This window comes from Aotus nancymaae, unplaced genomic scaffold (genome assembly GCF_030222135.1).
Source record: "Aotus nancymaae isolate 86718 unplaced genomic scaffold, 86718_ANA_hifiasm-v0.15.2.pri h1tg000072l, whole genome shotgun sequence".
NCBI lineage: Eukaryota > Metazoa > Chordata > Mammalia > Primates > Aotidae > Aotus > Aotus nancymaae.
The window spans coordinates 13,433,160-13,447,653 of NW_026988487.1; the positions used below are offsets into that span (position 1 = coordinate 13,433,160).

General features: G+C 46.7%; 1 protein-coding gene across 4 annotated transcripts in view; it reads right to left on the reverse strand.

Annotated features, from left to right (window-relative positions):
- Positions 1-6,955: 6,955 nt before the first annotated feature.
- The window catches only part of LYRM9 (LYR motif containing 9), a 59,575-nt gene continuing 52,036 nt past the window's right edge, over positions 6,956-14,494 (reverse strand). For all 4 annotated transcript variants that reach the window (XM_012449397.3, XM_012449396.2, XM_064367631.1 and 1 more), the window contains one exon: positions 6,956-9,689. In XM_012449397.3, coding sequence (XP_012304820.1) covers positions 9,540-9,689 — 150 coding nt within the window. In that variant the 3' untranslated portion in view covers positions 6,956-9,539. The remainder of the gene's footprint in view (positions 9,690-14,494) is intronic.

The following is a 14,494-nucleotide window of genomic DNA, read 5'->3' on the forward strand; positions in this document are numbered from 1 at the left end:
GGAGGAAGGGAGGAAGGGTGATTCCTCCAGCAACTGAGTGGGAGGCTGTGGGGACCAAGCTATTAACAGCAGGGGCCACTGTCAGGCAGACTCAGGGACAAGTCTCAGGCCTGCCACCTGAAGTCATCTGTGGGCCTTGGAGAGGTTACTCTCAGTTTCAGTTTGCTAATCTGTAAAGTGTGAATGATCACAGAGTCCCCACCTCCTCGAGCCTTGGGGAGGGGTAGCGAGGTGACACAGTGCCTGCCCTGCAGTTCAGCTTGAGCACGCGCCTGTCTTGCCAGAGCCAGAGCATAGCTGTAGCTTTATCACAGCAGCTGCAGGGAGCTGGCTGGCTCTGCCTGCTGCTATTCTCCCAGCACCTGGACGCACTGGAGCTCAAGGAGCAACACCCAGCTGGCCACCAGGGCCTTTTTATGTGTTATTGCATGCATTCCACACTACCATGCTGTGAGGTGAGCTCTGTCAACCCTACTTTACAGATGACAAAAGTGAGGCTTAGGGAGATTAAAGAATTTCTCCCAAAATCACACAGTTAAAGCTGCAGAACCAAGATTCAGGTCCATCTGATTCCAGATGCAGCTGGGAAGAGCATCTCAGTGGTGCCGCTGGGCTAAGGCTGAAGGCAGCCCTCTCTCACCCAAGACCAAGCTCCCGTAGACAATGACCATTTAAAGGGCAGAGACAGCCCTGGGAAAGAGGCAGGAAAATCAGGGAAATGATCTGTGATGCTGGCAGGGGCTTGGAGGAAGGACTGAGCAGTGCAGGGGTTCCCCAGGGACTTACAAGGGAACTCCCATACTGGAAGAAAGAACCTTGAACTTCTGCTTCCAACATCTGTGTCTAGCCTGTCTCATCCTGGCCTGCACTTCAGAGCTCCTCCTGACTCCAGGAGCTCTCCAGCAAGCCATGCCTTTGCACACACTGTTCCCTGTAGCTGGAATGTCCTTCCCGACAGCTCCCTGACCCACCCTTCCCCTGACTCAAATCCCCTTCAGACTCTGCTTCACTTAGTGGCATTGTTACCTCTAGGGGTTCCCTTGACCCTCCATCCTCAAGCCCCCTGGAGTTCCCCAAATCCCTTGGGCTCTCCTCCCCTCAACACTGATCCCACTGTTTTAACTGGACTCATTAGTCTGTCTCTTTTACTAGACACAAGCTTCCCAAGGCCAAGGTCACGTCTCACACATCTCTGCAGCACCAGCAGCGTGCCTGACCCAGAGTAGGTGCTCAGCGGACTTTGTTTTGTTGAGATAAAAGTCACATGCCATAAAATTCCCCCTTTTAAAGAGTATAATTTAGTGCTTTTTAGTATATTCACAAAGTTATGCAACCATCACCGCTTTCTAATTCCAGAACATTTTCATCACCCCAAATAGAAACCCCATACTAATTAACAGTCACTCCCCATTTCTCCCTTACCCCTAACTCTTGGAAACCACTAAATCTACTTTTTTTCTCTATAGATTTGCCTATTTTGGATGTTTTATATAAATGGAATCATGTAATATTTGGCCCTTTGTGAATAGCTTATTTCACTCAGCATAATGTTTTGAAAGTTCATTCACACTGTGGCATGTTTAAGTTCTTCATTCTTTTTTATGGCTTAATAATGTTCCACTGTATGGATATACCACATTTTATGTATCCATTCATCAATTGATGGGCATTTGAGTTGTTTCTATTTTTGGTCATTGTGAATATTGCTGTTCAAATATAAACATTTGAGTACAGGTTTTTGTGTGAACATATACTTTCAATTCTCTTGGAGTAGAATTGTTGGGTCACAGGGAAACTTTATGTTCAATTTTTTTGAGGAACTGCCAGACTATTTTCTGAAGTGGCTGCTGCACCATTTTACATCACTTCCAGCATAGTGAGAGGGCCCCAATCAGTCCACATCCTTGACAACACCAGTAATGGGCTTTCTTTTTTTATTATATAGCTTCTCGTGAATGTGAAGTAGTTAATGGACCATCAACAAATGAGTGAGTGGCAAGCTGATGGATGGATGGATGGATGGATGGATGGGTGGATGGATGGATTGGATGGATGGGTGGATGGATGGATGGATGGATGGGTGGGTGGGTGGATGGATCAATGGGTGGATGGATGGATGGATGGGTGGATGGATGGATGGATGGATGGGTGGATGGATGGATGGATGGATGGGTGGATGGATGGATGGGTGGGTTGATGGATGGTTGGGTTGATGGATGGTTGGATGGATGGATGGATGGATGGGTGGGTGGATGGATGAAAGGGTGAATGGATGGGTGGACGGATGGATGGGTGGATGGATGGATGGATGGGTGGATGGATGGATGAAAGGGTGAATGGATGGGTGGATGGATGGATGGGTGGATGGATGGATGGATGGGCGGATGGATGTATGAAAGGGTGAATGGATGGTTGGATGGACGGATGGGTGGATGGATGAATGGATGGATGAGTGGATGGATAGATGGATGGATGGATGGATGGATGGGTGGATGGGTGGGTGGATGGATAGATGGATGGGTAGATGGATGGGTGGATGGATGAATGGATGAATGGATGGATGGGTGGATGTGTGGATGGGTGAATGGATGAATGGATGGATGGACATATGGGGGTAGATGTCTGACCCTGAGCTCTGAGCTCTGATTTTGGTGGGAGAGCCTGCTCTCCTGGGGACCTGCATCAAGTAGAGACATAGCAACTGCAGCCTGCCCCTGACCATGCCTTTGTTCTCGGTGGCTCTTAAGCACACAGGTGATCGGGATTCCCCAAAGCCCATGGAAGGCCCTGGAGGGGGGCATTCTGGGTGGCACAAGCTCTATTACTCATCAGTTTCAGTTTCATCTATGAAATGGAAAGAGAAAGAGAAAAGGCATACAAGTTTCTGCACAGGGTGTGGCACATTGCAGGTCTGCAATAAATGGGAGTTTCCTTTTTCCAGTCTGTTTCTCATCCAATGTGTACATAAATGCCCCTCCACTAATTATCTACTGGAAAAGAGCTTGAGAAGTGAGGCAGTGGAAAGGGTGGAGGACAGGGAAACCAGGCAAGAGATTTATATATGGCCGGAAGCTGCAGCAGGTCATCAAGTGTGTGGGAGTCACCGAGCAACCCCGGGAGGATCGTCACAGGCTTCAGAAGGGGATCTCCTCCTAGCCATTTGCATCCTCAAGCACCACTCTTACTGTCAGGAAGACCTTAGCCTCCTAATTAGGCCTTTGGATGGGCAGGGGAGAAGGCAGCAACTAACTAGTGCTAATCTGAGATCAACTGCAGGTCCCCACGCAAACCCCACAGAAGGGTGAACCAGATTCCAAGGCAAATGAATTGTATCCATTATGCCAACCTTTATAGACAAGGAAGGGCTGCTCAGAGCTTCGCAGCGAGATGGATGTTAAAGTTCTGTGTTTTTAAGGCTCAGTGGGAAAAAGTAGCCACCCACATCTGCCCTGGGCAGATGACCAATAACCCGTATTTACTGCCTCTGTTCTAGACCAGTATAAGATAAGCTGTCTGTTGGGTAATTTCAATGTAAATAGTTTGTTACTTGGGGCAGTTGAAAGGTCCAGATGAAAGAAGAGGGGATTAAAATAAATTGCTGGAACGCAGGAGTGGCGTGGCGGCAGCGGTGCTCACCCGAGGCTCCAGGCTGCAGTGAGCACTGGTGCTTAGTTTATGGAGTGCTCAGTGGAGGTTGTCACTAACCTCTGATGAGAGGCCAGCAGCACCATGAGCCAGGCCCACTTTGGGAAGATTCTTGGCTCCTCGTGTGACTCAGCGTCTTCATATGTAACATGGGAACAATGGGGACATATGTCACAGGGCTGCTGTTTATCTTGCCAAATGATGTCATGCACATGGATGAAGAAGGGAATGTGGGAAATACCTGCTCTGTCTTGCCCGAAGTGAAAACTGAAGCCTGCAGTGGGTTGAGAGAGGTGGAGAAAATGCGAGAAACACAGGCAGCTCTGTGACTGCAACTTTGCTCCAGGTCCTGGTTGTGTCTTTAATTCCGCATCCATTATTTTGTCTTGAGTACTTAGCTCCTATCTGGAAGAACTCCTCTTTAGCCCATCTGCCCTGGCCTGAACTACTTCTGAGGGGATTCCTGGGCCTGTCTCCCTGCTGTGTATCATGTGACCCCTCCAGTTGCCTGCACAAGGGTGGGTGCGTCACCAGGGGCAGCCAGTGGCATCAGAGGTAGCCTGGTGGACCCTCAGACTCTGTGGGTTTGAACTGGCGACAGAGGAGGAGCAGTTGATAGCAGAGCTGATATCCAAAAGCACCCCCAGAGAGATGACAGATGGAGTGGAGTGGCGCACAGAAGCAGCCTGCAGTGGGGTGTGCAGGGCAGGTTGCTGGAGGAGGAGCAGGGACCAAGGGGTTGAGCTCCGGACCAGGATGCCACAGCCCAGCAGGGTGGAGAGAACCCAAGCCCTAAAGAACTGCCTTCAGGGTCCCAAACTCTCCCCAGGCTGCACAAATCCTGCCAAGTGGTCCAGCTTCCTTATTGCCCAAAGTATTTTACCATAACCTCTTGCTCTCTGGAGGAAACCATGTGAGGGACTTTCATTTTTGCAGCTTGGTGACAGAGCCTGGCACAGACACTATTGGTTAATTGAGGAAGTCTGCTGTTTTATGGCACACTGAGAGCAAGCAGTTTGCAGGGATTGAGGAAGGAGAGGCGTATGGACGATGATAAGGGACGACCCTGGAAAGCACCCTGATACGGCACTGGCTGGGGTTCTGAGAAAGCTGTTAACTTTGCCGAATTTCGTTTGAAAGGCTATCAACCTTTTATAGCCCTATAATGACTTTATCAAACCATTGCTTTTACGATCTCTTGGCGAACCCATGAGTCCACGTAGAACGTGGAGACTCCTGGGTTTTCTCCCCATGAGGTGAGAGAGGTTGAATCACTTGCATGAGGTTACGTGGCAATTACCACCTAACTCAGGGACTCCTTCAGGGAGGTCCTCAGGTCCCCTGTCCGTCTGAACATACTTTTCCCCATGTAATTCAGAGTGTCGGGAGGATGAAGGCGGATTCCCAGGACAAGGAGCACCTACACAGGGTTCGGTTTGTTTTTGTTTTAAGACAGGGTCTCGCTCTGTCGCCCAGGCTGGAGACAGTGGTGTGGTCACAGCTCTCTGCAGCCTAGACCTCTTGGGCTCAAGTGATCCTCCTGCCTCAGCCTCCTGAGTAGCTAGAACTACAGGTGCATGCCACCACACCTGACTAACCATTTTTTTTTTTTGGTAGAGATGGGGTCTAGATTTGTTGCCCAGGATGATCTCAAACTCCCGGGCTCAAGAGATCTGCCTACCTCAGCCTCCCAAAGTGCTGGGATTACAAGTGTGAGCCACCGCGCCTGGCCTGAGCATCTTTTTACATGCTTGTGTATCTTCCTTGGTGAAGTATCTATTCAAACCTTTGCTCAGTCTCTAAATTTGTTGCTTTTTTCTTTTCTCTCTTTTTTTTTTTTTTTTTTTTTGAGATAAGGTCTCCCTCTGTTGCCCAGGCTAGAGTGCAGTTGCAATCTTGGCTCACTGCAACCTCTGCCTCCCGGATTCAAGAGATTCTCCTGCCTCAGCCTCCCAAGTAGCTGGGTCTACAGGTGCCTGCCACTATTACGGACTAATTTTTGTAGTTTTAGTAGAGACATGGTTTCGCCATGTTAGCCAGACTGTTCTCGAACTCCTGACCTCAAGTGATCCACCTGCCTCAGCCTCCCAAAGTGCTGGGATTCTACCGTGCCTGGCCCCAGTCTTTAAATGTGTTGTTTTCTGACTGTTGAGTTTTGTGGATTCTTTCTGTAGACTGAGTACAAATCCTTTGTTGGATATGGGGTTTGCAAATATTTTCTCCCAGTCTTTTCAGTTTCTTAAAGTGTACCTTGCAAAGCAAAAGTGTTACATTTTAATGAACTACAACTTGTCGATGTTGTTTTGTATGGATGACTGAGCAAAGTTTTGAAGAACATACTCACTGAGCTGACAAGAGAAAGGGAGTTCCAGGCAAAGCAAACAGCACATGCAAATACACAGAGGTCTGGAAAAGTGGGCTGGGTTGGGGAACTCTAAGTACAGTTGACCCTTGAACAATGTGGGGGTTAGGGGAACTGACTCCTGCACAGTCTAAAATCTGTGTAACGTTTGACTCCCCAAAAACTTTACTAATAGCCTACTGTTGACCAGAAACCTTACTGTTAATCAACCTAACAGTTGATTAACACATATTTTATATATGTATTAAATATTGTGTTCTTACAATAAAATAAACTAAAGAAAAAAGTTATTAAGACAATCATAAGTGGCCAGGCAAGGTGGCTCATACCTGTAATCCCAATAATTTAGGAAGTTGAGGCAAGAGGATCACTTAAGGCAGAAGTTTGAGACTAACCTGGGCAACAAAGCGACACCCTGTCTCTACAAAAAAAATTTTTTTTTAATTAACTGGGCACAGTGGTGCATGCCTGTAGTCCCAGCTACTCAGGAGACTGAGGTGGGAGGATCATTTGAGCCCAGGAGTGCTAGAGTGCAGTGAGCTATGATCGTATCACTGTACTCCAGCCTGGGCAACAGAACAAGACCTTGTCTCAAAGAAGGAAAATCCTATAGAAGGGAAAATGTGTTTACAATTCATTAAGTGGAAGTGGATCACAGTCAAGGTCTTCATCCTCATCATCTTCACGTTGAGGAAGAGGAGTGGTTGGTTTTGCTGTCTCCTCTCAGGGATGGCAGAGGCAGAAGAAAATCCATTCATAAGTGGGCCTATGCAGTTCAAACTCCTATTGTTCAGGAGTCAACTATAGTTTCAATATTGCTGAACTACAATATTGTACACTCAATACTGGTTCACTACAAAATTGGTATGCTCCTCAGTACCAATTTTCTGTATTAGTTGATATGAATTGCTACGAAGGAATACGTGAGACTGGGTAATTTACAAAGAAAAGAGGTTTATTTGGCTCACATTTCTGCCGACTGTACTCAAAGCAAAGTGTTGGCATCTGCTTTTGGTGAGGGCCTCAGGAAGCTTCCAATAATGGCAGAAGGCAAAGGGGAGCCAGCATGTCACATGGTGAGAGGGAGCAAGAGAAACAGGTAAGTCCCCGACTCTTTGACTCTTTTTAACAAGATCTTGCATGAAGTCAAGAGTGAGAACTCACTCATTAACATAAGGACAGCCTCAAGTCATTCATGAGGAATCCACCCCCATGACCCAATTACCTCCCACCAGGCCCCATCTCCAACACTGGGGATCACATTTCACATGAGAGTTGGAGGGAACATGATGATACTAGTGTGTGCAGCCATGTGTGTATCTGTGTGTGTGTGTGGCTGGGAGGGGAAGGGAAATGACAGGATCATAGAAGGGACCAGATCTTGGGCACCATGCCAAGGAGTGTGGGCCCCTCATCCTATAGATAAGAGAGCTACCCAGGGGTACGGCAATTGCTTACTTTTATTTTTGTTAACTGTTTTAATTATAAGAGTTATATATGCCAGGCACAGTGGCTCATGCCTGTAATCCCAGCACTTTGGGAGGCTGAGGAGGGTGGATCACTTGAGCCCAGGATTTCGAGAGCATATTCACTGCCCGTCTCTGCAGGGCAAAACCCTGGTTAAAAAATTAGCCAGGCGTGGTGGTGCATGCCTGTAGTTCCAGCTACTCAGGAGGCCAAGGTGGGAGGATCACCTGAGCCCAGGAAGTTGAGGCTGCAGTGAGCCCAAATCACACCTCTGCACTCCAGCCCAGGTGATAGGAGTGAGGCCCTTTCTCCAAAAACAAAATTAAAAAATTACATATAATGTATTGTAGAAAAATATAGATCAACGAAAATATGTTTAAAACTCTATATAATTCTACCACCCAGAGGGTAGTTACGCTATTACCATTTAGGCTGGTTCTTCTATTCATACACACACACGTACACACACACGCACACATACACATACACACGCAATTTTTCTTTAAAAATTAGATCACTCCACTTGCACTGTTTTGTAATGTGATATTGTTTTTGCTTAATAAATAATATATGTGACTGGTTTTTCATGTCATTTTTCTTTTACTGAATCATTTTTTGTTAAGATAAACTTTTTTCCTTTATTATAATTTAATGTAATATTTCATGCATTCAAATTAAAGCATTACATTACAAATGTAATCTTATGAATTACCATGGACTCCCATCTGGCTACAGGATGAGAAAAACCTACCCATCATCTCGCTAGGCTAGCGTATATTTAGTTCTTATTATGCGTTAGATACTGTCTTTATGTGCAGTAACTCCTACCGCCATCAAAACAATTCTCTGAGATAGTGATATTATTATCACCATGTTACTATGGGGAAAGGCACAGAGAGGTTAATCAGCTTACGCAAGGTCACACAGGGGATGAATGGAAGGAGTAGGGCTGAAAATGTTGAAGACAGGCTTGATGATGAATGCATATGGAAGGTGAGGGGGCAGAGGTGTTGGCAGTGACTCCTAGGTTTCTGGCTGTTGAGACTGAGAAGCAGGGACGCCCCTGACTGAGACAGGAAAGGCAGGAAGAGAAACTAATTTAGGAGTAGAATAAATGCAGGAACTCTGTGTTGGAGGCATTAATGTGAAAGGACCTATGGGACATGAATATGGAAATGAACGAATGATTACAGAACGAGGAAGTGCATGAATGACCTGATGAATGACAAATCCCCAGTGACAGGGTTTTGATCTGTGTCCTTGCCCAAATCTCATGTGGAATTGTCATCCTCAGCGCTGGAGGTGGGCATGGTGGGAAGTGATTGGATTGTGGGGGTGGATTTTCCTGCTGGTGCTGTTTTCGTAATAGTGAGTTCTCACAAGATGAGTTGTTTTAAAAGTGTACAGCACCTCCTCCTTTTCTCTCAGTCCTGTGCCTGCCCCTGCGTTGCCTTCTGCATGAGTAAAAGCTTCCTGAGGCCTCCCCAGAAGCAGATCCCAGCATCACGCTTCATGTACAACCCGCAGAACTGTGAGCCAATTAAACAACTTTTCTTTACAAATTACCTAGTCTCTCTTTTTTTTTTTTTTTTAGACAAGGTCTCTGACGCCCAGGCTTAAGTGCAGTGGCACGATCTTGGCTCACTGCAACCTCCACCTCCTGGGTTCAAGAGATTCTCCTTCCTCAGCCTCCTGAGTAGCTGGAATTACAGGCGCCTGCCATCATGCCCAGCTAATTTTTTTATTTTTAGTACAGTCTGGGTATCACTGTGTTGGCCAGGCTGGTCTTGAACTCCTGACCTCAGGTAATCCACCCGCCTTGGCCTCCCAAAGTATTGGGACTACAGGCGTGAGCCACCGCACCCGGCCTAGTCTCAGGTATTCCTTTATAGTAATGTGAGCATGGACTAATCAGGCAAGGTTATTCTCAGCACAGCAACAGACAGCTCTGGCCCGTCATGTTAGAAAGTCGAGCTGAAGTGTAACGATGAGAAGGTTCACAGCTGCTTACAGCAGGCCAGGGCGGAGAGGACGCACAGACACACAGGATGGAGGCAGGTTGTTTTCAATGATGTTTATCAAGTACCCGGGATCCTGCAGCTGCTCCATCTGCCAGTGGCTGCTGCTCTCTCTCTCGGGAAGATTCCTTCTGATCTTGGCAGTAAGATTTGGGGTGAAGGCTGTGTCCAGAACTGGGTCCTGCCACCCCAACACCCTGCGGAGAACAAGGCACATTCCTTAGCACTCAGGATAGGAGAGAGGCGGAGGGACGGGAGGTTTCAATTCCCTTTCTCGGGAGACAAAGGGCTCTTCATGATTTAATTAAAATGCCCATCAAAACCTCAGAAGATAGGGGTTAGTTGGGATGAAATAAAAATAGTTGGAGTGAACACATTACAATTTCATTTCATTTCAGGGATATCTATGAGGTTCTAATATTAGAGAGAGACTTAATCCATCACTAAATTCCCATCTGGCCTGCCACACAGGGGGCATTTCTGAAGATGTCCAAATCTGTTTTGAGAAGCTTGGAGAGTCCTCTGTCCTTTGTTTCTCTGTTGAAGGAGAACCACAGAGTGTGACAGTGTCTAGTATGCGGCAGGCACTGAAGTAATACGTGCAGAAGGAAGGAGGGAGTTCCTACTCTACTCCTCTAAGCTTCAGATTTAGAATTTGCCTTATTTTGGGGCGAGACAAAGCCTTGAGACCTCCACAGAGGTGTCCCTTTGCATGGACAACTTTTCCTGCAGATAACACATGACTCACTTCCGGGCACTTCCAGTCTTTGCTCACGTGTCACCTCCTCGCTGCGGCCAGCCCTGCCACCCCTATTTAAAATGACAGCCCTCCTGCCCCCCCACCCTCCTGAACCCCCACCTTGCTCCGTGCATCTCCCGCAGAGCTCAGTCTCACACCCTACATCATCACTTACTTATTGTTTGTTCGTTGTCTGTTTCTCCTCACTAGAATGAAGGCCCCACAAAAGCAGGGATTTTTGTCTGTTTTGCTCATTAATGTAAATGTGCTGTGCATAGTACCTGCCTCAATAAATATCTTTTGGACAAATGCATCAATTAATAAGGCAGAGGAGAAATTTTTTGTTAACTGCAATTACTATTGCTTTCCAAAGAGAGCAGACCCCAAGGATAATCCCGGGATGCTGGAGCCCACAGAGCCGAAGGTGCCTCATCCCCAGGCGCAGCTGCCCCACAGACTCCAGGTGCTCAGGAATAAACCCCGAGTCAGGGAATGAAACACTCTTCCGGCAGCAACTCGAGGGCCCAGACCCTCACTCCCCATCTACTCCCTGGCTCAGCGCCCACCAGACAATTCCAAATCCACACAGGTTGTTCCCACTCTGGCAATGGTGGGGAAAAAAACCAACACCCAGTGCCCAGAAGATCAGTGTGATGTACACAAAAGCCACTTTCTTGCCGTTTGCAAATGCAGCGTGGCTGCCCAGGCTCACGTAGCCAGAGAGCAGGCTCTGGGGAGCGGTCCAGGAAAGTGCTGGACAGTAGTCATCTGTCTGGAAAATATTAGCCCACAGTCTGATGTCTTCAAAACCTGAGCCAGGTCACCCCTTCTGTCACTGACAGAAATAAACAGTTCTTGGTCTTGAAACACACAGGACTTTCCCCAGTTACTGCTGCTGCTAGCACTGGCATACTTAGTCTTTCATGGTTTAGAGCCTGTTTTCCTCCGGAAGCAAAAATTTGGCTTGGGCGATATGAAGAGAAATGAAAACATTTTTAAATGCACAGTTAGGTTCTTTTTCCCAAGGGTAGTTTCTTGGAAATCTCTGGTTTTTCCAGCAACAGCTGAAAAATCAAGGCCTAATGTGATACTCCCTAAGTGTTACAGAGTCAGAGAACTTTACAGATGGAAAGAATCAACCTCCCTTCCCCGATGGTCTTCATTTCAGATGACTGCAGCCCAGATCGTCTAGAGCCACTCCCCTTCATTTCTTCCTTCTGGCACACAGTCTAGAGACCCTGCCCAGCTTTGAAAATACTACAGGTATTCAGATTCTATTTAAAGACTAGATCTCGACCGTACACGCAGCCTTCCTATCACAATGTACAGGGGACAAGATGATTTCACATATGAACTATAATAAACATTGACTCCTGCCTCACATCAAACAGAAAAAGGAATTAAGATGGATCATAGACCTAGATGTGAATGTGAAGATCATAGACCTTCCTGCTTCTAGAGGAAAACAGGAGAATATCTTCATGACCTTGGGGCAGGCAAAGATTTCTTAACCAGAACACAAAAAGCACTAAACATAAAGAAGAGATTGTTAAATTGGACCTCATAAAAATTTAACAGTCACAAAGCTAAAGACTTTGACAGTACCAGGTGTTCTTGAGACTGTGAAGCAACTTTACTAGTGGAGTGTGCTTTGGTGCCACTACTTTGGAAAACCGTTTGGCAGTATCTACTGTGACAATAGCACAAAATGAGTGCACAGGTTCACTGAACACCGTGCAGCCCCAATCATTGTATCCAAGAGTGGAAATAACCCAGACACCCATAACAGGAGAATGGGTAACTAAAGACATTGTGCTATATTCATAATTATTTCCAATTCTCATCATAACTCATAATTCTTTATGTCATATATTTATGATGATTTATAACAAATTATTGTACAGCAGAGGTTGAACTGTGACCCACAGGCCAACCTGTAGCCTACTTTTTGTTTGTGTATTGTTTATTGCTGCATTTGAGCTACAATGGCAGGGTTGGATAGTTGTAACAGGGACTATGACTTTTATAACCAAAGTTATTTATTATCTGGTTCTTTGCAGAAATAGTTTGCTGACCTCTGGTATACGGCAATGGAAAAGTCAGACTCTATTACGTGCAAAAACATGGATGGATCTCACAGACATCATGTGGGGCAAAAGAAGCCAAATACGGCCAGGCACGGTGGCTCACACCTGTCGTCCCAGCACTTTGGGAGGCCGAGGCAGGTAGGTCACACGAGATCGGGAGTTCGAGACCAGCCTGGCCAACGTGGTGAAACCCTATCTCTACTAAAAATACAAAAATTAGCTGGACATGGTGGCTGGCACCTGTAATCCCAGCTACTCAGGAGGCTGAGGCAGGAGAATCACTTGAACCTGGGAGGCAGAGGTTATAGTGAGCCGAGATCGTGCCACTGCACTCCAGCCTGGGAGACAGAGTGAGACTCTGCCTCAAAAAAATAAATAAATAAATAAGCCAAATACAAAACAGTACAGCCCATGTGATTCCATTTACACAAAGTTCAAAGACAAGCAAAATTAATCCATGGTGATAGAGATCAGAACAGTAGTTACAATAGTGGCAGGGAGGTATGAGGAAGGGGACTCAAGGAAGCCTATGCTCTATATCCTGATGGGGGCAGTGGCTCAACAGGAGTATAATTATGTAAAAATCCATCAAGCTGCACAATTAGATTTTGTGCACTGCATATCACTTCTACCCTAATTTTTTTTTAATAAAGGGAACAACTGCCGGTCTCCAAGCAGGGCCTGCCACATGCAAAGCAAGTGGTGCAGTTTCCTCCTTCACCCCCGAGATCAGATTCCGTAATAGTGGGGCCATGCCATGGTCCCTTTCTGAATAGAGCATCCCCAGATGGTGGCTTTTCTACCCACAAGCCACCACATACAATATCACTTAACCCCATCAACCTGGCTCTAAATTCCTGGTCCAGCTGATGGTGCCAAGGGTAACCTTCCACATCTGGTCCTCAACCTTTAGTCCACTTACAGACCACCTGGGGGCTTGCTAGCAATGCTGATTCCAGGCCCCTCCTTTTCCAATTCCTAGTTCTTTTGAGTCCTGGGCGGGATCCAGGAAACCGCATTGTCAGCAAGTCCTGCAGGTGATTTTGATGCAGATGGACCAGAGACTATACTGGAGAAATGCTCTGTGCAGGCCGAGGGAGTGGGCGTGAGGATGCAAAGGAGAGAAGGCAAGAGAGTGAAATTGCTCTAGACCAGAAAGGGAAGAAGGAGAGAGCTGAGAGGAAGATGTAGCGGAAGAGGAGGCGAGTGAGGCTGAGGGAGAGCAGGTGATGAGGTGGACTTCATGAAGTGATGAGGTGGCCACGCGGTGAGTCATGGCAAACCTGTTTCCTACTTCTCCACCAAAGAGTTGGTAACATATCTGTTTCTTATTAATATGCTGTGAAGTTGGCACTTGCAGGGTGTGTTGAAGGGCTGAGTCCACCTTTACAGGGTGAGAAAAAAGGCTGTCCAGAGAGGTTCTGTTCTGTCACATGTGGATTTGATTACCGCAGAGGAAAACGAGTATCATCCTCCTTGCAGCACTTGGGTTCAATCATTCCCATCAAACTTTCTGTTTTTTTTTTTTTTTTAAGATGGAGTCTCGCTTTGTCACCCAGGCTAGAGTACAATGACACGATCTTGGTTCACTGCAACCTCCACCTCCTGGGTTCAAGCAATTCTCCTGCCTCAGCCTCCCGAGTAGTTGGGACTATACGCATGCCACCATGCCCAGCTAATTTTTGTATTTTTAGTAGAGACAGGGTTTCACCATATTGGCCAGGCTGGTCTCGAGCTCCTGACCTCATGATCCGCCCACCTTGGCCTCTCAAAGCGCTGGGGTTACAGGTGTGAACCACCGCACATGACAACCCTCTGGTTTTCTTCATTTGGTCCAGCTTTAAAGTTGCCTCAGCCCACATTCAGTTACATGTGTAGGTGTGTATGTAGATTCCTGAGCAGGCCCCTATGGGCAAGACCAACTGAGCCAGACGATGTGTTGTGAATGAAAGAGTGGGCATGAGATAAATTATATTAAAGAAATTGATGACGTCTCTGTAACTTACAGACAAAAAGCAGGTCTTTAGGGACTGATACGCTATAGCCTCCAAGGTAGATGTTTAAGTTTAAAAGGCAAGGTGTTTTAGTGTAACATGATTTGTGAACAATTGGTGGGGGAGGGATGCATCTGTAGGTTTTTATACATTAAAGGAAGAAACACAGAGAACTAGCAGAG